Source organism: Anas platyrhynchos, chromosome 26, assembly GCF_047663525.1.
Source record: "Anas platyrhynchos isolate ZD024472 breed Pekin duck chromosome 26, IASCAAS_PekinDuck_T2T, whole genome shotgun sequence".
NCBI classification, from domain to species: Eukaryota; Metazoa; Chordata; class Aves; order Anseriformes; family Anatidae; genus Anas; species Anas platyrhynchos.
Window position 1 is genome coordinate 2,492,650 of NC_092612.1, and position 24,037 is coordinate 2,516,686.

At 50.5% G+C, this 24,037-nt stretch overlaps 3 protein-coding genes across 3 annotated transcripts; all 3 read left to right on the forward strand.

The window, feature by feature from the left end:
- The first annotated feature begins 287 nt into the window (after positions 1 to 287).
- LOC139999558 (uncharacterized) lies at positions 288 to 3,879 on the forward strand. Its single transcript, XM_072028113.1, has 2 exons — positions 288 to 408; positions 1,775 to 3,879. Exon 2 carries the CDS (start codon positions 1,796 to 1,798, stop codon positions 3,629 to 3,631), a length of 1,836 nt encoding a protein of 611 aa, XP_071884214.1. The 5' UTR covers positions 288 to 408; positions 1,775 to 1,795; the 3' UTR covers positions 3,632 to 3,879.
- Positions 3,880 to 5,393: 1,514 nt separating this feature from the next.
- On the forward strand, positions 5,394 to 7,592 carry LOC119713865 (uncharacterized). The gene is made up of 2 exons (XM_038168072.2): positions 5,394 to 5,545; positions 5,984 to 7,592. Exon 2 carries the CDS (start codon positions 5,999 to 6,001, stop codon positions 7,397 to 7,399), a length of 1,401 nt encoding a protein of 466 aa, XP_038024000.2. The 5' UTR covers positions 5,394 to 5,545; positions 5,984 to 5,998; the 3' UTR covers positions 7,400 to 7,592.
- A 2,979-nt stretch (positions 7,593 to 10,571) lies between these two features.
- Positions 10,572 to 17,303, forward strand: LOC119713876 (uncharacterized). The gene is made up of 3 exons (XM_038168086.2): positions 10,572 to 10,682; positions 11,244 to 12,531; positions 15,714 to 17,303. The coding sequence occupies exons 2-3, from the start codon at positions 11,259 to 11,261 to the stop codon at positions 16,061 to 16,063; spliced, it is 1,623 nt and encodes a 540-aa protein (XP_038024014.2). The 5' UTR covers positions 10,572 to 10,682; positions 11,244 to 11,258; the 3' UTR covers positions 16,064 to 17,303.
- Positions 17,304 to 24,037: the final 6,734 nt, after the last annotated feature.

The window sequence follows — 24,037 nt, forward strand, 5'->3', positions numbered from 1 at the left end:
TTCCTATGCCTAAAAAAAGTTCCTTTTTTTCCCCCTCTCATTTCCTATTACAGGACTGTTGAACCCCTGTGTAGGGAGAATGTGAAAGTAAATCACATGTTTTTTTCTGAAAACCCAAGAACATGTTTGATTTTCCCAGTTTCTTCACTCTACTTGTAGTAGGTGGAGCCATCCGGTGACTTGAATATAGCTGAAAACAAAAGAGGTGGTGGAATGGAGATATCAATCAGAAATGACAAGCCCAAAATTATGCCAAGTAAGTGGGTAGTTGTGGTTGGGTTTGGCACATAAATAAATCAATCACTGTTTCCTTCCAAGAGGAGGACTAGATACTATATAAAAGTTCTCACATACAAGGTTTCCTCACTCCATTTGACTTCTTTCCACTGGTTCGTGCTGTGGGACACGGTAAGGCATTTCATGCTGCTGCTGAAAATTAACTTGTCTGATTAGCCTTGAAATACTCAGCTGGAAAAGGTGGGAGTAAATATGTCTTTTGGGTCTCATAGTCCAAAAATTGCTCCTTATTTACAGGCAATCGTTTTTGTTCTAATGACTCATTACTTAATTATACAGAAAAGAGGGAGAGCTGAGACAGAAAGAATCATCTTTGGAGGCCCTTTCTTTTGCCTGCACTTAACAACATGTGCAACTGCTGCATATAGGCAGCTCTGAAATATTACTGGAATATACTATTTAAAAAAAAAAAAAAAAAAAAAACAGGAAAAAGAAAGAGTTCTTGCAGGTACTTAGTAAAGCATGGGAAAACAAAGGAACTAAAAAACAAAAAGCACTTTTTTTCCAGCCTTTCATGTGAATTTCATCTAAAGGGTTCTCTCTCTCTTTTTCTTTTTCTTTTTTTTTTTTTTTTTGTGTGTGTTTGGAGACATCAACCTGCTGACCTGTAGACCCTTTTCATTAAGAGAGGTGTCACTTGCCTGTCAAAGGAATATAAAATACAAATTTCTACTGCCAGCAGACAAAGGTGTGAGCTGTGGTGGGGATTAAGTGCCCAAATTGCTCAAACTCCACAACATCTCTGCAGGTCTCAGCCTTGGGTACTAGCCACCACTGAACCCTTGCAGCTGGTGGCCTAGCACATTCTGCTGAAACTTTGTGTAGCTTGTATTTGTACTGCTATTATCTTTGCCATAGGCTGTTGCTATATCTTATAAAATTTTAAGAAGAAATAAAACAGTCACTGTGCCCTTTTGAACCCAAGATTGAAGGATTTCAAAGTGCAATGGAGTTATTCTGGAAATGATGAGCCATGTTTTTTGTTTCTTGTCTGACATGGAATACTAACACTGAGCATTACAACCCTTTCAAAATTCCCAAACCACACTTGGATAAGGGTAATTCTGGTGTACCACAGCCTTGTGTGTCTCTTCCAGTGGAATGCCACTCTGGAAGCTTCCTGCAAGAATGAACAGTTAAGGAATGATTACAGTTGCACCTGTCCTAGGGGGAAAAAAAATAAAAATAAAATAAAAACAGTTAGGTATGAATAGAGAAGACCCTGAAGAAGACATGATCAAGGGATATGGAATAAGCTGAAAACTTCCCAGACCCTTTCTGGTTTCTTTTTAGTGTTATACATTTCTGAGGATGGCAGTTCCCTTTTGCATTAGCTATCAGTGGTGGCTGGGGGGCAGAAAGGGAAGAGGAGATATTTTCATCAATCAGCCTGACTTTGGAAGGGGAAGGGGAGGGGCAGTGACACAAGTTGTCTTCTCTCTGCATTTGCTAAGGCCTGTTTTTCTTTCTCTTGGAGGGCTCTCTGGTGTCTGCAACGATGGGCTCCCATCAGCAGAAGGGCGACGGACAAGGGATCTCTGAGCAGTCTGGTGGATGCCATGGCGGTGGTGGAGGAGGAAGTTCATGCCATGGTGGTGGTGGAGGAGGAAGTTCATGCCATGGTGGTGGTGGAGGAGGATCCTGCCACTCCAGTGGGGGTGGAGGCTCTATAGGATACCAGACCCAGGGATCGTCCTGCCACAGTGGAGGAAGCGGTGGTGGTGCTATCTACCAGACCCACATATCATCATCTTCCTTTGGAGGAGGAGGAGGAGGAGGAGGAGGATCTTCAGGCCACCAGAGCCAAGGATCCATCGGCGGTGGAAGTGGTGGTGGCGGTGGGTCAGGCCACCAGGGACAGGAACCCATCTGCATTATTGGAGGAGGCGGCGGTGGCAGTGGTGGAGGTGGAGGAGGTTACAGCCACCAAAGCCAAGGCTCCATCTGCATTGGAGGTGGCAGCATGGGTGGAGGAGGTGGAGGTGGTTCTGGCCACCAGGGCCAGGGACCCATCTGCATTGGTGGAGGTGGAGGAGGAGGAGGAGGAGGTGGTGGTTCTGGACACCAGAGCCAAGGACCAATCTGCATTGGTGGAGGAGGAGGAAAAGGAGGTGGAGGAGGAGGAGGTGGTGGTTCTGGTCACCAGGGCCAGGGATCCATCTGCATTATTGGTGGAGGTGGAGGAGGAGGAGGTGGAGGAGGAGGTGGAAAAGGAGGTGGAGGAGGAGGAGGTGGTGGTTCTGGTCACCAGGGCCAGGGATCCATCTGCATTATTGGTGGAGGTGGAGGAGGAGGAGGTGGAGGAGGAGGAGGAGGTGGTTCTGGCCACCAGAGCCAAGGACCCATCTGCATTGGTGGAGGAGGAGGAGGAAAAGGAGGAGGTGGTGGTTCTAGCCACCAAGGCCAAGGACCTGTCTGCATTATTGGTGGAGGTGGAGGAGGTGGAGGTGGAGGAGGTGGTTCTGGCCACCAGAGCCAAGGACCCATCTGCATTATTGGTGGAGGAGGAGGCGGAGGTGGTTCTGGCCACCAGGGACAAGGACCCATCTGCATAAGTGGAGGAGGAGGAGGAGGAGGAGGAGGTGGAGGAGGTGGTTCTGGCCACCAAGGCCAAGGACCAATCTGCATTATTGGTGGAGGTGGAGGAGGAGGTGGAGGAGGTGGTTCCGGCCACCAGAGCCAAGGACCCATCTGCATTGGTGGAGGAGGAGGAGGAGGCGGAGGAGGTGGTTCTGGCCACCAAGGCCAAGGACCTGTCTGCATTATTGGTGGAGGTGGTGGAGGAGGAGGAGGAGGAGGTGGAGGTGGTGGTTCTGGCCACCAAGGCCAAATACCCGTCTGCATTATTGGTGGAGGAGGAGGAGGAGGAGGTGGTTCTGGCCACCAGGGCCAAGGACCCATCTGCATTGGTGGAGGAGGAGGAGGAGGTGGAGGAGGTGGAGGAGGTGGGTCTGGCCACCAAGGCCAAGGACCTGTCTGCATTATTGGTGGAGGAGGAGGTGGAGGAGGTGGTTCTGGCCACCAGAGTCAGGGACCCATCTGCATAGGTGGAGGAGGAGGAGGAGGAGGTGGAGGAGGTGGTTCTGGCCACCAAGGCCAAGGACCCATCTGCATTATTGGTGGAGGTGGAGGTGGTGGAGGAGGAGGAGGTGGTTCTGGCCACCAAGGCCAAGGATCCATCTGTATTATTGGAGGAGGTGGTTCTGGCCAGAGCCAGGGTTCCTCTTCTTTTGGAGGAGGTGGTGGTGGAGGTGGTTCATCGAGCTCTGGGGGTATGTCCATTCAGCAGCAAACCCAACCAATCTCCTGGCCACCACAGACTAAACATAAGTAGTGGCCTTGTAACAAGAAAGCCCAGAATATAAACGTCACATTTATTTCTTTCTCTATTAAATGTAAGAATACTCGTGTGGTTCCTTCTTCCTCTTCATTGGAATATTTCTCTTCACCTCTCCAGCTGACCAGAACCTCTGGTGGTGTGTATCAGTAACTTGCACCTTCATGCAGGTTGTTTGATATGTCCATTTTCTGCCTCAACTTTCTAACACTTGCACAAGATAATAAAACTTGCCGCTCTAGAGAGCTTCAGTGTCTAAGTGGTTGGATTTTGTTTTACACCATGTATTTTGCATTATTTCCCTTATGATAATTTTCTTCTGAGGTGATGTTGTTGTAATAAAACTCCAGAGTACAACTGCATTGAAAACCCACTGTAAAAGAAATCTTGGATTCTGTAAATATTTCAGGTCATCTTTAATGTCGATTGCTACACCTGACCCTGACCCATCAGACAAGGTCCCACAAAGTTAAATATTGCAAGCAGTCTCTCTACCTCACCCAGATACCATGAAATGCCAGAGGAAGGTGTAGATAAGTTAGGAGAGGAAAGATGCAAAAACTCTTATCCTGTAGCACAAAGAATTGCAAGGCAGCATTACAGGTGTGAGGCTGAGCCCCTTGCACGTGCACAGTGAAGGTGCTCTCGGTGCTCACAGATGCACCAAGCAGCTGCTGAGAGATAAAGGAGGGGTCTGTCAAACTCCAGCTCCAGCTCTGACCCCTGGTGCAGCCAGCAGCAGGGGCGGGACTGCAGGCAGCCCCTCCAAGGGCGGAGTTTGTTGAGCCTGGAGCAAGTAGGGAGCTCCTCATTCATGCGGGAGTAAAACATCGCTCCAGGTATGAGTCTTCAGTGGGAGTTTCCCTATGGGAAGTGCTTTCTTTGATGTGGTATATTCTGGCAATTAGCAGTTGCAATATGGAATGGAAATAAACAGTAACAATTCTTCTGGCAGGCAGCTCAGCCTCTCCCATTTACCATTTACCATTACTTCGAACAGGCTGGCAAGTTAACGTTTAAAAGAAAAATAGCCCTTGAGGGTAAATATCAGAGCGAGAGGTGCTGGGCAGCCGAGGTGACAGCGAAGTGTCCCTGCTGCTGTCCCATCTTCAGCCCCAGCACCCAGCTCGGCCACCACAGCCCAGGCTGGCACAGGAGTACCCCATCCCCTGCCTGCCCCATCCAGGGGATCCAGCCTGCACCAATCAGCACCCAGAGCATCCAGCCTGCACCAATCAGAACCCAGGGCACCCAGCTTTCACCAATCAGGATGTGAGGAGTCCAGCCAGCTGCACCAATGGGCAGGCAGGGGCTGAAGCCAGGACCCCCGCCCCAAGCACCTGGCTGGATGTCTTCACCCCACCTGCAAGGGGCAGCGTCCCCTCCCACAAGGGACATCACAATGCAGGCAGGACGGGTGTGCTGGGGTAGTCCAGTCATGGGGAACCTTCTGCCCCCCTCTGCGGCCCCATGGCTGCAGTCCTACCCAATGCAGCTCTCTCCTTTCCCTTGGGCATCTCCATATCCCATCACATTCAATAAACTCACTGTCATTTCAGCTGCCACCCACCACCCCATCAACCTCTCCTAGCATGGGTGGGGGGCTCTAGCTGCAGCCCCACAGCCCCAGCCTTCGCCCTCAACCACGGGGCAGAGCTCACACGATATCCACAGCCAGACTTCAAGTAGCCTAGGAAGTGATGCACCAGAGAGGCATCGATCTGATTCAATGACTCAGGACAAGTGGGCTGATGGAGAACAGTTTGTTTTGTAAATCCACCCATCGCCATTCCTCTGGATGCCTCACATCCCAATTAGGAAAACTAGAAACGGTATAAAGGTTGCAGAGTCTCCCAGGTGCTCCATTCGCTCAGCTTTGCTCTGCTCTCCGTGTTGCCAGAACAGGGAAGGGTAAGTCCATTTCTGCTGAAGGGAGCAATGCTTCTCGAATATTTGTGCTTACAAAACAGAAATGTTTTGGTGGAGTATGCCTGATGGGTGGTGGCTTGAAGGTCAGGTGAATTTAATTTGGTGAATTTAAGCTTTTTGTGGATATCACCAGAAGCAGGATCATCCCATGATACTGGAAATAGTGTTCCAGGAGGATAGAGATCTAGCTGGAATATCTATGAGATAAAAGACTCTAAATTAACAGCTGATTAGCTATCTGGTCTCTACTGTCAGCAAAAAGCTTTATGTGTGATTGGGATGGGTGGATAACAAAGTACATAAAGAAAAGGGCATTTGGTGACTCCAGAGGCTCTGCTTAAAGTGGCACACTGGTGCTTCTGCCTGGGGTCCGTGTCAGCAGTGGCTTCCTTTGGGTAACAAGCATGCTCTTCCTTGCAGAGTTGCTATACAAAGATGTGCTCCCGACAGAGCTCCGGAGGCTGCCATGAGACGTCCTCCCAGTCCGGCGGGTGCCACAGTGGGGGCTCGTGTTGCCACGGGGGCAGCTCCTCCAGCTACCAGGCACAGGGCTCCTCTTGCTGTGGAGGCAGCAGTGGGGGCTCTCCCCAGGTCATTGTGAGCTCCGGCAGTGGAGGAGGGGGATCCTGCTGTGGTGGAGGCTCCTCAGGCTATGGCATGGGAGGAGGGTACAGCAGCGGTGGCTCCTCGGGATCAAAGAGCATTATTGGAGGTGGAGGCAGCGGAGGGTCCTCTGGGTGCTGCGGTGGAGGATCCAGCAGTGGTGGGTCATCAGGAGGCAAGATCATAATTGTCGAAGGTGGAAGCAGCAGCGGTGGATCCTCTGGGTGTTGCGGTGGAGGCTCCTCAGGCTCTGGCATGGGAGGAGGATACAGCAGTGGTGGCTCTTCAGGATCAAAGAGCATTATTGGAGGTGGAGGCAGTGGAGGGTCCTCCGGATGCTGTGGTGGAGGCTCCTCTAGCTATGGCATGGGAGGAGGATACAGCAGCGGTGGCTCTTCAGGATCAAAGAGCATTATTGGAGGTGGAGGCAGTGGAGGGTCCTCTGGGTGTTGCGGTGGTGGATCCAGCAGCGGAGGGTCTTCGGGTGGCAAAATCATAGTTGTCGGAGGTGGAAGCAGCAGTGGTGGATCCTCTGGGTGCTGTGGTGGGGGCTCCTCAGGCTACGGCATGGGAGGAGGATACAGCAGTGGTGGCTCTTCAGGATCAAAGAGCATTATTGGAGGTGGAGGTAGTGGAGGGTCCTCTGGTTGTTGCGGTGGTGGATCCAGCAGCGGAGGGTCTTCGGGTGGCAAAATCATAGTTGTAGGAGGTGGAAGCAGCAGTGGTGGTTCCTCTGGGTGCTGTGGTGGGGGCTCCTCAGGCTACGGCATGGGAGGAGGATACAGCAGCGGTGGATCAAAGAGCATTATCGGAGGTGGAGGCAGTGGTGGTTCCTCTGGGTGCTGCGGTGGAGGGTCCAGCAGTGGCGGCTCCTCAGGAGGCAAGATCATAATTGTCGGAGGTGGAAGCAGCAGCGGTGGATCCTCTGGGTGCTGCGGTGGGGGCTCCTCAGGCTACGGCATGGGAGGAGGATACAGCAGCAGCAGTGGAGGATCTGGCCAGAAGATCGTTGTGAGCTCCGGAGGTGGAGGAGGTGGCTCCTCTGGATGCTGCTGCAGTGGGGGCTCCAGTGGGGGCAGTGGCGGTTCCTCAGGCCACACAATCATCATCGGCTCCGGCGGCGGCAGTGGCGGTTCCTCCCAGGCCATGCAGCAAAAGTGCCCCATTGTCATTCCCAGCACCCAGGGCCATCAGAGCAAGCAGGCCTGTCCCTGGCCCCCCAGCCACAAGTAACAGCCCCGGCAGCTCAGTGCTCAGCACCAACAGCCATGCCTCTGTCTTACAAGCTTGCTCATTTCCTTCCAGCGTGTCCTCATCTCTTCTCTTCCCCTCATGTACCATCACTATGCTGTGAACTCCCAGAAGACTTTTGTCACCCTTCATTGTAACGTAAAATAATAAAAAAAAATACTGCATTTAAAAAGAACTGGTTTTGCAAAGTTGCTTTTATCCTTTGACAGTTCCCCGTTTGCGTTCAGATAGTGAATAATGCATCAAACACATTCAGCTGAGAAATCTGCCTGCAGTGCCAGAACAGATGCATGTTAACAGGTCTTGCTTGAGAGAGATCTTGTTGCTTAAGGAGAGTTCGGTGTCGGTCTTGCTAATAGTGCTCACCAAGGCTGTAACTTAACCTGAGGAAGAGCTCCATCTCTGTTTCCCCTTCCCAGATGAGGAAGCCAAGCACAAGCTCTGGGTTTTGCTGCTGGGATTTCAGTGCAGGCAGCAGCATCCTTTGGAAATACTCAGCCAGGGTTTTATGTTCTCCATTTCTTGAGTTTTATCACAAGGAAACCACGCATGTTGGTAGGCAACATACAGCAGCATTTGTGCCTAAGTCAGACATCTTCGGAATAGATGTAATTCAGTCTTGTGTTCAGTAAATTTTATGCTAAAGGTTTCTGTGTCCATCTCCCACACACAGCTGATAGGCAGGTAACAACGTTAGGCATATAAGGGTAATTTTCCAGAGGTAATCAACAGTCATGCAAATGCTTGAAGGTTTACAACTGATCAGATTGTGTGTGCAGAAAAATTGGAGAGCTCCCCTTATGCCAGTGGTATCTTCATTGTGACCAATGCCATCCAGGTCAGCATTGCCATGTGTGAAGAAAGCAGCTGGGGAAATGGACGGCAGGACCTGGCCAAGCTTCTTCTCTCTCTCCACCAACACACACCAAGGCACCATCCCTTGAGGTGTTTGCAGTGCCACGACTGAAGGATAACAAAACCTGCCTGCCTGTCCTGAGCACAATGAGTCCACCACACAGAAAAGAACCCAGACATGCCTGTGGTTGTTTTACCTTGCTGGGCAGCTGAACTCTGCCACAACCGCTCTCTCACTCCCCCTCCCCTCCCCCCAGAAGAGGAGTGGAAGAAGAAAAGGAGAGAATTCATGGGTTGAGATAAGGATGATTTAATTAAAGAGAAAAGTATTATTAAGGGAAAAATAATTATAATTAATTATATAATTTAACTAAGAGAAAGGGGGAAAAGTGGAAAGGGATAAATAAATCAATAAATAAATAAACAAGCAAAGGCCATGTGTAAGTGCAGAGGAAAGAAATTACTCTCTGCTTCCCACCAACGAGCAATGCTTGGCCACGTCCCTGAACGCACATAGCCACTGTTCAGGAGGACAGACATTTTCACAACGAGAGCCCACTCCTCCCCTCTTCTTCCTCTTTCCACCTTTTATTGCTGAGTGTGACACGACCTGGTATGGAATATCCCTATGGTTGGTTTAGGTTGGCTGCCCTGGTGATGTTCCTTCCTCCTCTCCCACCCACCCCCAACCTGCTGGCTCTGAGGGGTTGGAGGAGTCCTGATGTTGTGCCAGAACTGCTCAGCAGCAGACACAACACTGGTATGATACCAGTGCTGTTCTAGCTACTACACGTGCAGAGCACAGCCCTGTACAGGCTGCTGCCAGGAAAGTTAACTCCATCCCAGCCAGACCCAGACACGGCAAAGCAGGGTGGCCCAAATTTGTGTCAGTCTCCCCATTAAGCATTTTGCATCCCACCTGGCCTTTACCCAACATATATATCATAACAGCTCTTTAACCAGAGGGGTTTGATGGGCACCCATCCTGCAGCAGTGATTCCAGCCACACTGTTCCTCCACGTGGGCTGAGCAGCACACATGTGCATGTGTCACAGGCTCTATGTTTCCAGCCATTGCACGGGGTCTGTGTGCACACAGGTGGCACAGTGCTTGCAGGAGCACTTCTTGCCACCCCTGCCAAAAGCCTCCACAGCTTTCCCTCGCAGCCTGGGTCCTGATGAGCCACAAATCCTGGATGCCCCTCTGTGCAAGTCCCTACAAGTTAAATCCAGGGATCAAGGTGTTGTGATGCTCCATAGCGTGACACCCACACTTCACGGCTGAGAGCCAAAGTTGCTGTGAGACCTTAGCTTTCCCTTCGGTGACTGGAGCAGGGCTTAAGCTACTGGAGGGAGTCCAAAGCAAAATGCAAGAAACCCCCTGCACTCCCTTGCCTGGAGACAAGGCTGATGGTCCTGTCCCCATGCCACCAGAGCTGCATGTGTGCCCAAAACTATGTTCATCATGAAAGGGCTGGGCAACCTGTTGCCACCGTCATGCATCCTCTCAGCTAAAACCACCCAATTATACCTTCCTCTACTCCATCTCTGTCAGGGTGGATGCTGCTGTCAGCCTCCAAGCATGCATGACGCAGTGGAAGGATGAAGGTGCTGCAAAGCATGGCAGTCCACGCTGCAGTTTACATGCTGACAAAGTGTCATTCTCCAGAAAGGCACATTTCACAGCAAAACATACAGATGCCCTCCTAACCTCAGCTGCAGGGGGGCTGTCCAGCAAAGCAACACCTCCAGAAGATCACCAGAGACAGAGGAAACACTCAGTGTGCTGTGCATTTCCAAGGGTAGGGTCTTGATGACCTTCAAATGAGCTTTTGCAGAAGGAAATATTTCAAGACTTTACCGGCCCTGATCACTCAGCCCAGTGATCAGGGCACCTGGGAAGCCGGAGCTGAGCACAGACCTCCCCCAGGCCCCTCAGGACTCTGCTCCAGCACATCCTTTTCCCTCGTCCTTCCACCTAGCCCTGCCTTGCTGCAGCCCCCATCCCTTAGCATCTGCTCTGCCTCCACTCTCTGATGAGCACCCAAGAGGCTGCAGACAAGGGGAAAGGAGTAGGGAGCCCCCTCTTTGTCCTGGGGGTCAGACCCCCAGGAGATATTGACCCTCAACATATCAGAGCAAGGCTCCCGGAAGTTAATCATTAACTAAAAATAGCAACTATGGTTCAAAACGTAATTGGTACATCATTGATCACCTCTGTATCACCTATCTGCAGCAAGTGAGTCAAGGGAGGCAGGTAAAGCCAGGCTCGGTAAATAAATCTATCAGCATTCCTTAGGGTGTCTCACTTCCCTTAAGAGCCCCGTTGGTTCGATATAAAAGCTAACGTATCCGACAGCTCCTCATTCGCCTACCTCCAAGCCTTGCACGCGTTTCCAGCTGCACGGAAGGTAAGCCTCTTGACAAGGGAACTTTCCCAATCCTTTCTCAGAGAGGACGCTCTACCTGCGGTCTTGGAGCATGCTTTGAAATGGGGAACCGTGCCAGCTCGACTTCAGTTCTACAAAACCTTTCTGGTGTGCCTGCAGGACTGCCTCCCTTACAGAAGGGGCTGTACCTGGCACCCTCAGGATACTCAGCCATGGCCAGGTTTTTGATAACCACAGGTTTTAGCAGCTTATAAATCCAGAAGGATTTCCAGTGGGACTATGCTTTTCAAAGAATGCCGGCTCTGAGCTTGTCTGAGCAAGCACGCAAATCTCTGGGGATGTTCTCCATGTTCCTGCGTGCGGCATTTTTCTGTACATGGTGTGATCAGAGGGACAGACCATAGGAGGTTTTCAGTGCAGGTCTTCCCTGCTGTCTCTCAAAGGAGAGGGGATTTATGAAGCTGACATTGAAATAGGACTGGATAAGATGAGGCAGATGGGATAATGCAAGAATTTGGGTTTGCCATGATACCTCAGCAGCATCTCTGAGGAATTCCTGAATAACAGCTCTGTTCTTTGCAGGGTCGCTGCTCAAAGATGTGCTCCCGACAGAGCTCCGGAGGCTGCCATGAGACGTCCTCCCAGTCCAGCGGGTGCCACAGTGGGGGCTCGTGCTGCCACGGGGGCAGCTCCTCCAGCTACCAGGCACAGGGCTCCTCTTGCTGTGGAGGCAGCAGTGGGGGCTCTCCCCAGGTCATTGTGAGCTCCGGCAGTGGAGGAGGGGGATCCTGCTGTGGTGGAGGCTCCTCAGGCTCTGGCATGGGAGGAGGATACAGCAGTGGTGGCTCTTCAGGATCAAAGAGCATTATTGGAGGTGGAGGCAGTGGAGGGTCCTCCGGATGCTGTGGTGGAGGCTCCTCTAGCTATGGCATGGGAGGAGGGTACAGTAGCGGTGGCTCTTCAGGATCAAAGAGCATTATTGGAGGTGGAGGCAGTGGAGGGTCCTCTGGGTGCTGCGGTGGAGGCTCCTCTAGCTATGGCATGGGAGGAGGGTACAGCAGCGGTGGCTCTTCAGGATCAAAGAGCATTATTGGAGGTGGAGGCAGTGGAGGGTCCTCTGGGTGCTGCGGTGGAGGATCCAGCAGTGGTGGGTCATCAGGAGGCAAGATCATAATTGTTGGAGGTGGAAGCAGCAGCGGTGGATCCTCTGGGTGTTGCGGTGGGGGCTCCTCAGGCTCTGGCATGGGAGGAGGATACAGCAGTGGTGGCTCTTCGGGATCAAAGAGCATTATTGGAGGTGGAAGCAGTGGAGGGTCCTCCGGATGCTGTGGTGGAGGCTCCTCTAGCTATGGCATGGGAGGCGGATACAGCAGTGGTGGCTCTTCAGGATCAAAGAGCATTATTGGAGGTGGAGGCAGTGGAGGGTCCTCTGGTTGTTGCGGTGGTGGATCCAGCAGCGGAGGGTCTTCGGGTGGCAAAATCATAGTTGTCGGAGGTGGAAGCAGCAGTGGTGGTTCCTCTGGGTGCTGTGGTGGGGGCTCCTCAGGCTACGGCATGGGAGGAGGGTACAGCAGCGGTGGATCAAAGAGCATTATTGGAGGTGGAGGCAGTGGTGGTTCCTCTGGGTGCTGCGGTGGAGGGTCCAGCAGTGGTGGCTCCTCAGGAGGCAAGATCATAATTGTTGGAGGTGGAAGCAGCAGCGGTGGATCCTCTGGGTGCTGCGGTGGGGGCTCCTCAGGCTACGGCATGGGAGGAGGATACAGCAGCAGCAGTGGAGGATCTGGCCAGAAGATCGTTGTGAGCTCCGGAGGTGGAGGAGGTGGCTCCTCTGGATGCTGCTGCAGTGGGGGCTCCAGTGGGGGCAGTGGCGGTTCCTCCCAGGCCATGCAGCAGAAATGCCCCATTGTCATTCCCTGCACCCAGGGCCATCAGAGCAAGCAGGCCTGTCCCTGGCCCCCCAGCCACAAGTAACAGCCCCGGCAGCTCAGTTCTCAGCACCAACAGCCCCGCCTCTGCCACAGCACTGCTTTCCCTCCCAGGCCTGGCTGTTTGCCAGCCTCCTCTCAGCGTGTCTTCTTCTCCTCTCATCCCTTGGTGCTGCCTCCCCGTGCTGTGAACTCCAGGATCATCAGCCTTTTGCCCTGCTGCTGGCATTGGGACATCTTTGATCAGACACCTGCTTTTTCAAAGATCATGTGTAAAGCTAATAAATGTAATCATTTCACAAAGCAGACTTAGTTTGCAGTTTCTTATTTCTTGTATTCTCACCCAGCTCCTCACTTTCTTGGCAGCTAGGATAATATCTGAGGAGCCATATGCCACCTCTCTGTGGAGGAGATGTTCGGTTCAGCAGAGCTTTGCCACAAAGTGAGCACTAAAGCCACCCATCTCACAGCCCAGGCCACTGTTGCACCTTTTGTTTCCCCTAGGCTCCAAAACAGAGCAACAGCAATGCCTAAAACACCAAGCATGCACATCTCCCTGTGTCCCTGCAACACCTCTGTAGGGTGCTTCCCCCTCCCAGCCATCCCAGACCCTAGCCTCCCCCCCAGGACTGCAGAATGTGAGGATGCTCCCAGAGCAATGCAGAGCTGTGGGAGGATGCGGCTGAGCTCCTCAGGTTTGCTCCTGAATTTCAACACCAGGGATGAGCCATGCTAGCTGCTGTCACCACCTAGAGTGGCTGATAATTCCATGCCAATGTCCATGTCTTTGCTCTTCCCCATTGCTCCCAAAGCTCAGAGGGGTTCTGTGCAGAGGTGGGCCTCTGTGCTGGCTGAGCCAGCCCTGGGCCAGGCAGAAGGAAATAAAGCCAGCAGCACATCCCTTAGGCCACTGAACACACCGCAGCACGCCTCCAGGCCTTAATCCCTCCTTGCCCAAGCTCTGGAAACCTTCTACTAAATGCAATACCGAGCACAGCAGCACCACCCCTTTGCTCTGCTTACTGCCCGGTAGATTTGGCCTTGAGCCAAAGCTGGTACTCAGCATCCCCAAGGGGAAATACCTTGGGGCTGAGCAGACTCTTGCCAGAAAGAGCCAAGCTGGGGCACCAAGGGTCAGGTAGCACCACCGGCACGGCCCCCGCACAGCCCCCTGAGGCCAGACAGAGCAGCCTCCCTGGAGGCCCCAGTACTCGGTGGTCTTCCCAAACCAGAGAAAGGGCACAGACGGGTGAACGCAGAAGGAAGGCAGCTGGTGGGTTACTCCTTCATTTGAAGGGTAATCCTGCCACAGAGGATTTAAGTGTTAGGACATTTACACCTTTGCAATTCTCTCCAGGGTCCCTAAGCTTTCCCAGAGTATCTGTAGCATCTTCACCAAATACCCAAGCTGGCCGCTTTGCTTTGGACAAGCTCCTGGTTCAGAAAATTCCCCTACAGAACCACCAGTGAGATGTTGGAGGGTGCTGGGTGCAGCCTTGGATGAAAACATCCCCATGCCTTCCCCTCTCTGAGTACCCCTTTATCACATCCGCCTTGGCAGTGATGCTGAAGCTGGACCCAGGCACCACCCCCCTCTGCCCCACACTCACCAAATTCTCATTCTCAGCATTTCCCTGCACCCACGCTGCCACCCACCTCCCCCAGTGTTTCTGCCTCGCTGGGGACAGGAGCCATTCTCCTCGCTTGGGGCAAGAGCACAGGAATAGGGTCATTAAGCAGAAAATAGGATCATTAAGCAGAAGTAGCAATTACCGCCGCATGCAGCACAGTGAGCAGTGCGAGGGAAAGATATTGATCAGTTGTCATGAGTCAAAGCAAACACTGAAATCAGTGTTTGATTGGTAAATAAATCCTTGCCATTCCTTAGGGTGTCTCACTTCCCATATATGCTAAATGCCATATAAAAGTTCCTGTGTGTTAAAGCTCCTCATTCAGTCAACTTTAATCTTCTAAATGTGTTTCCAATGGCTGACGGGGGTAAGTCTGCTTTTTCTTCATCTTTATGATTGCATATTTATGGGAGATAGATAGCTTCATTTGAGATCTTGACCCCTGCTGCCTGAGCACCCCTAGCAAAGTTCTTGGGGTCTGTATGGTTTATTCCTATGGCACAGGCTTTATTACACTCTCCCTTGGACCACTGGGAAGCAAAGTAAAGTCAGGTCACTGGAGTATGAGCTCGAGCAGGCTGAAAACCCAGCTGAGTCTCTAGCGGGATCAGCAGAGGATAACTGGCAGAGTCTTTGCAGCTTTCAACATGTTTGAGAGATATTTTTTATATTATTTAATAACAAGCCTACATTGTACTTCCTAGTGGTTACGTAGGAAACCTCCCATGGCTGGGCCGTTCACCTTATCTAAAGCCCACTGGGGACACTATGCAACGGCTGCAAAAATGCAAACGGCAACATCACCTTGCATGGAAATCTTGATCCCCTGCTCTTACAGCACTTTCTAAACAGAAGCAATGATAATCCATGCTGTCTTTTCAGATCATCATGAAGATGAGTGGGGGGAACCGTAGTGGTTATTAGAAGTTAAAAGAATGTATTTCAGATTCTGATTCTCCAGAAAGACAGCCTAGAGTTTAGAAACAGAAAAGCTATCCCAGCAACAGTCAAAATGCTCTTGTATTTGAAGATGAGCTGAACAGTGTTCTGGCATTGCCCCAGGCCCTGGAAACACCTTTCTGATCACACTGTCTGCAGTTTCCCTGCCTGCCAGGGTGCAAACCTGAAGCAAAATGAGGCAGTGAAGTTTTTCTTTTTCCTCTTTCAGATTTTTCACTGTCTCCGAGGGAGATGCTCCCGCCGGAACAGGGGCTACAACAATGACATCCCCTCGCACTACGGAGGATGCCAAGGGTGCTCCTCAAGCATCGAGGGACGGGGCTCCTTCTTCTTTGGTGGGGATGGCTCCGTCACCTGCAGCCGGGAAGCTTCGCCCTGCCCAATCATGCCAGCATCCTCCACCTGCAGTGTTTCAGCGGGGTACAGCTGTGGCGGGGACGGGGCTGTTATCATAAGTAGTGGTGACAGTGGGGGGACGTCCGGCTGGAACACTGCAGGAGGCACAGTCCCAGCCTACAGCACCCGGCGGGGAGCAGGATACGGCATCGAGGACACGGGACGGAGAATGGTTGGCAGCTCAGGGGGTGGTGGAGGATCCAGCTGCTACTCTGGGAATTTGGGCATCGGTGCGGGAAGAGGCTCCAGCTATGGAGGCTATGCATGCCACAGAGAAAATGCTTTAACCGCAGGTGGGAGCAGCGGGGAATTGGGGTTCTCTAGTGGAGCATCGGGCTATGGCAGTGGGGAGTTCTCCAGCCCAGAGCTGAGCTCTGGAGGTGCTGGATCCTCCCAGGCCATGCAGCAGAAGTGCCCCGTGGTCATTCCCGACATTGAGACCCAACAGAGCAAGAAGAGCTGCCACTGGCCCCCCAGCCAGAAGAAATGAAGGACCCAGCAGCTGCCCCTGCCCATGCAGACATGCCCTGGATGTGCCACGCTGAGGCTTTTCCCATGGACCGGGAGCTTTGAATTCCTTACATCAGCCTGCACTTGTAATGCTGTTGGGAGCACCGCTGGGAAAAGGGCTTCATGCTTTGGTGGTTGGTTTGGCTTCCTCCTTTTTCTCATGGCTTGGGAAATAAAGCCTCATTGTCTGTGGGAACTTCAGTATCAGGATGGTTTCTTTAGTTTCTGGCTCCTTCATTCATAGCACAGGCAGATACTCAAAGAGTCTACTTGAAGATTTACTTTCCCCTACATATGACATATGTTTCACAAGAAGACCTAAATGTAATTTAACTTTAGTACAAGTAAAATGCACAGATTTCACCAGCAGGAGAAGCTGCTCCATGTGGCTCTTGGAGATGCTGGAGCTCCCCCCAATGCTTTCGCCACCAAGAGGAACCGCTCTGCCCTGCTGAGCCTCGGCAGGGGAGCGCAGGCCAGACCCTATAAGCTACGTTAAGCAGATATGCAAAACGCCCAGGTGATTTCCACCTGATTATTATTTACAGCGTGACCTTGGGAGTGCAAGGCTGTTTACTTGGAAACAATTACACGGCAGGCTCCCGTCCCAGCGAGATTGCAAGAGATGTCGTAAGCTGGAGCACGTAAACGTTTGCTTGCACCAGCAGCATGAGGCAACTCGAACAAGCTGGTTTCCTTCCTTGCAGCAACCTGCTTCATGACATTTTTTGATAGGATCAGGCCCTAAATTACGTGGAGGTAGAAGATGGTTCCTCTGTGCTGATGGGGCAGTGCGGGGGAGGCTCGAACGCCAGGTCCTCCTTCTGACTTGATATGTGCCAAAAGTTACGAGTTTCAGGATTTTTCTCTGGGTTTTTGGACTCCTCCAAATGTTGGTAACAGAGAAAAAAACACCCATAGATCTGTGCTCACTTAAATTTACAATTCTGCTGTAAAATATTTTTTACCATTGCTTCTTTCACTCACCTGGGAGGATTTTGAACCTTTCGCCTCCATAAATAACCAGAAAACTTTGCCCTGATGTTCATAAAACACCACGCCTTACAAAAACCCAAATCCCCTGAGCTCCAGCCCTCTGTTCAGTGCCATGACAGGTATTTTCTTGCTGTAAAATGTTGTAAGACTGGAGACCTGTAGTGCAGGGAACATTACACAACATTTTGTCACCAGCCATAATAAATTCCGTTCTAAAATTAGTCATCCTTATCATTTATTTGCATCTACTTATATTTCTAAAATCTACCTCTTCATTATTGATTTCTATTATTTTCCCTGCTTCACCTTGTAGGATCATAGGTAGTGAAGAACTCAGAAAGCTCAAACAACTTCTGAGAGACTTCCAGAAGACCCAGTAAAACCTGGAGTAATAAAAAACTTTTTGGATATTCAACTAACTGACAAAAACAAAAACAAAACAGAAAAAAAAGAAGAAAAAAAAAAAAATTCCACTAACACCACCCCCCAAAAAATGAAATAATTGAAATGTAGACCTGTTATTCACTGTCCCACCCAGCTCATTCTTAGAGGCTCATCTCAACAAGCACAGCACGAGCTTAGGCGCTAACCAGGCTAGATGATATAATAATAAAGCAGACCCAGCAGAGGAGGATGCTTTTGCACACAGAGTTTGAGCACAATGCTGCTGGGCCTGGGGCTACATCCCTTTGGACCCCTCCATCCCTGGGGCTGCTGCTCTTCGCATGCCAACATGCAGGGCTTATCCCTCCAGCACAAAGCTGGGTGATGCAGGGGCTGGGTGTAAGAGCAGGCATGCACACTCGTGCGTTTGCACTTGCACGTTTCCTCTCCACTCTAATCACAATGAGGGAAGAGAGATTTGCTTTTCCTGGCTGCAGGTCTGCGATAACATCCCAGAGCGTGTTGGCGCCTGCCAAAGCCCCTCTGCGTCTGTTTGTAAACAGGCACAGCAAATGGTAAACATGGATCTGGCATCTTGATGAAAGCCATGGACTGATGCCTCTGGATAGAAACTAAAGACATTTCTTTACAGATAGCATGTGGGAGGCAGCCCTCTGCTTCAGAAGCTCCGTCGATCTCTGCCCACCAAAACCTCACAACTCCTGCGTCTGCAGAAAGAGCTAAGATGCAAAATGAGCAAAAACACTGAGTGAGCACTGCAGGAATGGCACAGTCTAATGGGAGAAAAAAGGAGAAATCAGGGCTGTTGCAGCTCAGCCCTGGGCCAGGAGCTGAGTAATTATCTGTGACATACAAAGCAGAGGTTGCACAGACGATTGCAGCGGAGCCGGGCATGCAGCAGCCCGCTGCTTTGCACCGCGGGGGGAGCTCAAGCCGGGCATCAGGTGCAGGGTCATGGTCCCTGCCCTCTGTGCTTTCCTCACAGCTTACTCACAAGCAAGGTTTGCCCCATCGGCAGCTGTAGGCGTGTGTTTCCTGTCACAGACAGTGGCCACTTCAGGTAAAGGTGACCAAAAAAAAAAAAAAATTAAATTAAAATATTCGAAAAACGGTCATTTAAAAGTGCGATTTTCTTTGATGTTTTTCAACGTTGGCCAGGAAAAATGTCAACAATGAATACTAGTGGTAAATGTGTCGATGCCAGTGTAATGGCTATAAACATCACACTTGAAGGGAGAAAGACAAGTAGAGAAACCACACGGCATGTTGGGGGAATTCACAGGTACAAGGCAAGGCTTCCAAAAGTGGCCAGCATTTTTTCTGCCCAGCTCTGATGGGGCACTTTCCAGTTGTAGCTCTCAGTGCACTCCCCATGCCCCCATCTTCATTAACCATGTTTTATTGCTACAGCAAATGACACAGGCTGAGAGAAGGAGTCAAGATGGGGCCCTTGGCTGCTGACCCACACCGCTTGCTGGCACCTCCAGATGTCATATGGGTGAAGGCACCTTTAGAGATGCTTATAGAGGATGTGTGGTGGGGACTTTCTAATAGCTTGCCATTACTTATGGCTGGATAGTGGTGGCTCTTGTCCACCATGCACGACCCTGCCAAAGCACTGAGAGGACCTCTCCTCCCTGCCAGACTTAGGGCAAGAGGTTTCAGCAGGGCAGAAACCCAAAAAACGCCACCTTTGCCATCCATTTTGCAATATAAAACTCATCCGGGCATGACGGTGAGACAGCCAAGCCACCCACACGGTTTTCACTCTTCGTGCATTACAACCCGTGTGGGGCAGGGTGGCAATTAAAGCTGTGTAACACAAGGAAGACAATCTACAATATGACAAGTCAATCAAAGGAACCAGGCTGAATAAGCTTTTGAAGGTGGTAGATAATTAGAGGTGGGGCTGTTTTGTAAATACGTTGGTCATTTTTCCCCAGGGGTTATTGCATTTTCAGGAAGAGAGCTAGGAACCGTATAAAAGTTCTCGGATGGGAGAGCAGCTCATTCACTCAGCTCCACTCTCTCTTCACAGACTTCCCAGCCAAGGTAAGTTGTTGCTGCATGGCTAACATTGCATTCCTAGGAAAATCTGCTAAAATTAGATGAGATATGTTCTTACAGAGACGGCTTGGTCTGCAGGTGCTGGGATTATGGCCAGCCAAGTTCTGCCTCCCTGGCAGGGGCAATTTGCTCCATCAAAACTGGTCTCCAGACTGCTGATGCTAAGTAGCAGAAATATCAGATGTGAATGTATTTGGGTTGCTTCAGTGTTCATGATTTCTAGTATTTGAAGGACAAACTGGAAACAAAAGAGTAAAGAAGGGGATGTGGAATGAATGAGAGATGGCAGGCTGATTTTTCAGAAGAAACCTTCAGGTTCAGCCAGGGACTCTAATTGCTCTTATGAACCTGATTCCTTTACCTAACTGTTTTAGAATATGTAAATCTTCAGGAGCCGTAGGTATTTAGCTGTCATTATAGACATTTAGGAAATAACTGAGAAGGCAGATTTAACTTATGAGAGGAAGTAGCCTGAAGAGCCTATGGATCTTCCGAACTGCTGAAACATCAGCTCCAGGGGCTCGGTTCCCCTGAAGGGGGTCAGATGTGCCCACCAGATATTCCTCATGCTCTAGGAAGTCAGGCAGCAGTGAGCTGTGGGTGTGCAGGGAGCAGAGGGTAAGGAGGCCAGAAGGAGGGAGGAATGCATAGGAGTTTCTTCATTTTGGGAAACTGGCTTTGAAAGTGTATTTTGCTGCTGCTCCAATACCAGCAGTCCCAGCTGAAAATTCATTGACTGTGCCTGGGAGCCCAATTTCTCAGACCCTTGTGCCCCAGCATAGACTGACAGTGGGCAGTGCATTCGCTCCTCCCTTGCACAGCTTCTCCCAGGACATTTTGCACGAGTGCTCATGGGATGCATCAAGGGAGAACAGGGAAATGGAATGTGGAGCCAGGCAGAAATGGAGACTGGGGCCGTGGTGAGGGCATTTTTCTGGTGCCAAAGATGTGGGAACGAAGCCCCAAGGTGGGCAAGCAGGATGGGTGGGTGGGCAAACCCTGCCTAGCCCAAGCAATCTCGTAAACACACCGAGGAAATCTGAATGCAAAGCAGGGTGTGGAAAGCTTCGTGCATCTAACTACGAGGGTTTTCTCCTCCCCAGGCTCCTCGCACCAATCAAAAAATGTGCTCCCGTGGAGACAGAGGCTGCCACAGCAATGAGAGCTCCTCCTGCCACAGCGGCAGCTCTTCCTGCCATGGCTCCGAGGAGGTCGTCTGCCACGAAGTGAGCGCCGTGCAGGACGTGACACCAGTGGTGGTCCTGCAGCCCCAGGGCCCCGTGGTCACTGTGCCCGGGCAGGGTCCAGTGGCACCCGTCCCCTGCCAGCAGCAGCAGCAGCAGATCAAGCAGCCAGTGCAGTGGCCCCCACAGCAACAAAAGTGAAGGGTCGAAGATGCAGCGACGGTCAGCCGGCTGCGGGGCTGCGCTCTCCCCTCGCCTCCGCAGGGTGCAGCCCTGAGCTTGGGCAGGTCCTGCCCCTTCCCTCCAGCGCAATGTGCCTCTCCTGCTCCTGCGACGTGGTGTTAGCACGTCCGAAATGTGATTTGCCCTCTTGCGAGCAAGTATTTGAATCCATTAATTTCCTGCTTCTGTCTCCAGTAGCAAAAATGTGATATATATTAAAACCTAAAGCTCACAAAATGTGCTGGTGTCCTGGTGTGTTTCCAACATTACTGCGTTTAGCATCATTTCCAAGCTCACCTTTATGAATGAGAGCTGCCTTTCACAGCCTGCAGACAGCTCCCCCCCTTCCCACGGCACCTCCCAGGCAGCAGCGATGTGCTACAGCTCCGGTCCCCAAACCTTCAGCACCTGCCAGGCAGATCCAGGCACTGGGTTGGGCAAAACTGTCTGGGGCTGGAGTTTAAGGTCACCCTTGGATCTGCGATGCCAGACCCTGAGGCTCAGACTCTTGGCGCATTTTGAAAGAGCAAAACCTAAAAGCAAAGCCTTGGATTTGCAATGCTGAGTCCTCCATACATGGCTGCCAACCACAAAAGCAGACTCCTTCTAGGAAACCTGAAAGTCACTGATGACCATAAACAAAAGGGCATAAGGAGAGGAAGGACCCCATTATACTTAATCATCCTTCTGATCTATTCTAGATATGGAACATGGGGTTAGGCAGATATTTTGTACAAAGTAACTTTACCTTCCTTGAAAATGCCAGCAAGGGCCCATATTGCCTAGATGAAATACTGGTTAATGGAAGAAAAAAAAAAAAAAAAAAAAAAGAATTTAAGTCAAGCCATATGCTGCAGCATTGACTCCCATTGTGAACTCCAGACCTGTAACCACCACATACTGGGGAGGAGGGAGGAATAAAAATGCTGAGCTTTCCTAGCAGGTGTAGAAGAAGAAAAACATAAATAAAATAATATCAAATGGAGAGATGTCCATAAAAATCAGCAGCTGTGTTTCCATTTGCACTATCCGCAGCGTGTACCAGCACAGAGGCAGATTGCTGCCTAAACTCGTGCCTCTGTGGGATGAGAGCCGTATGGTGTGTAATGTGCTAGATATTTAATTAGCGAAGGGTTTGCACTGAGTCTTTGAAAGAAACGAGAAACTTATTATTAACACTTGTTTTATTATAACTGTTAATTAAAATAATAAGGTGCATGGTTCCCATATGCGAGGGACACAATTGCAGATGGAAGGGTCAGAGACGTGCAGCCCTGTACTGGCAGGAGTCATTGTGTGGTGCCACTGACTGTCCCCATCCCCCAGCCACCGGGTACCTGTCTCCCCATGCCAAACCTACCCTATGGCACGCAGGACGTGGAAACCAAACCAGACAGGAGGTTCCGGGCTGGGCCTGAGCCTAACTGAAAGCCTTTGAGGGAAGGGAAGATAAAATCTCCTATCTTAGTTCTTTTATAGCAGTCCAAGTTCTCACCTACGTGCCTGGCTAAGCTGCAATACTGCAGGTTGTGTCATTCATTTAGGGATGAGTCCAAGGAACAGAGACAGCAAATCTCACCTTAGCTGGAGTTTTATTATCTCATCTCACTCGGCTGGGAAGAGGAGCCAGAAAGCAGATTGCATAAATTCAACAAGAAATTGTCCTCACCTCCCTCCTGCTGCGATGGCACCTGTGCCAAGAGCAACCTCCACAGGGGACATTTTCTGGATATGGCCTTGAGCCATCCAGCAGAAAAAGGGGTACAAGAAATGGGTTGCAACAAGCAAGTTAAACCCAAGGCAAATATCAGAACTGTGAGAGATGAGGAGGAGTGACCCCGGACCACATTTCTCAGCATGAACTACAGCTATGGGATCCCACGGAGCTCATGGCTGCCTCCAGCTGCATGCCCAGCCCACCACCTCCTACCAGGTTGAGTTCAAGCTGAAGAAGGATGCCCCCCAGGGGAGCACACCATTTCAGGCCCTGGGTACTCATGCTGGAAAGGTCACCTGGTGCTGGATACAAGAAAATCTCTTTCCACATCATTTTTTTCTCTACTACACTTAGAGATAAGCAGGGCTACCCAGGAGTAGAGGGCTTTCCTACAGTAAATTGGGACTTCTTTTTGTCCTTGTTTTATCTTTGTCTGTGATATTATCTTCTAGATGACATGTTAGAAATTATATAAAAGCTTAGTCCAAAAACCTCTTTATTATCATTTTTAATAATTAAATGTGATTAATCAGTGAAAAAAAAATAAAAAATGAAATAAAATTAAAAAAAAAAATCAAGGCATATTCCTTATAAAGTATCTCTCACCTGAACTATTTAAAGTAAACAAATTGTTTGGATTTAGGCAGAGCCAAGTAAAGACGTAGCGGGTAAAAACAGAGCTACAATCTGCAAATAAGTTTCCATAAATGATCCAGATCATCAGTTTAATCACATACCTTACTGAACAACAGGGGTACGGTGTGAGAGGTAAAGCCAAACTGAAGGGAAGGGGCTGAAAGAGGAGACCTTTACAGAGAAAGCAGTGATGAGGCACTGCAGGAGCATAGGGGCTCTGCTGTCCCCTGACCACAGCCGTTTTTATTTGATGCCCTTGCTTCCTGGTAGCTGATTCACCTCTTTTATTTTACCATCTGGTCTCTTCAATATGACAATAGATTTACTGCCACACGTGACCAAAGGTTTCTAAAGGCATCACCTAACTACAGCCTAAACAAAACATTGCAGCGAAGTATTTATAGGTTCATTCTGTACGTTGTGATACTGAGGCACAGACACAAATAGGCCAGTTTGAGGGATCCCGGTGAGTCAGGAGAGCATCACCCAAAATCAGTTGTGCCTGATGTCTAATCCCACAATGCCATCCCTGTGCTGACACATTCTTGCCTTTTATGTGAGAAGAAAATGTAATTGCTGGGTGAAATGGGCATGACCTGTATGGGGACATGGGAAGGAAACCTGGAGTTCACCTGTGATTCACATGAAACTCCAGACTCAAGAGCATGTACTTCTACCGCAGTTGGCTGGTTTGTTTGTTTTTTCTTGAGCTACAGCCCTGTCCAAT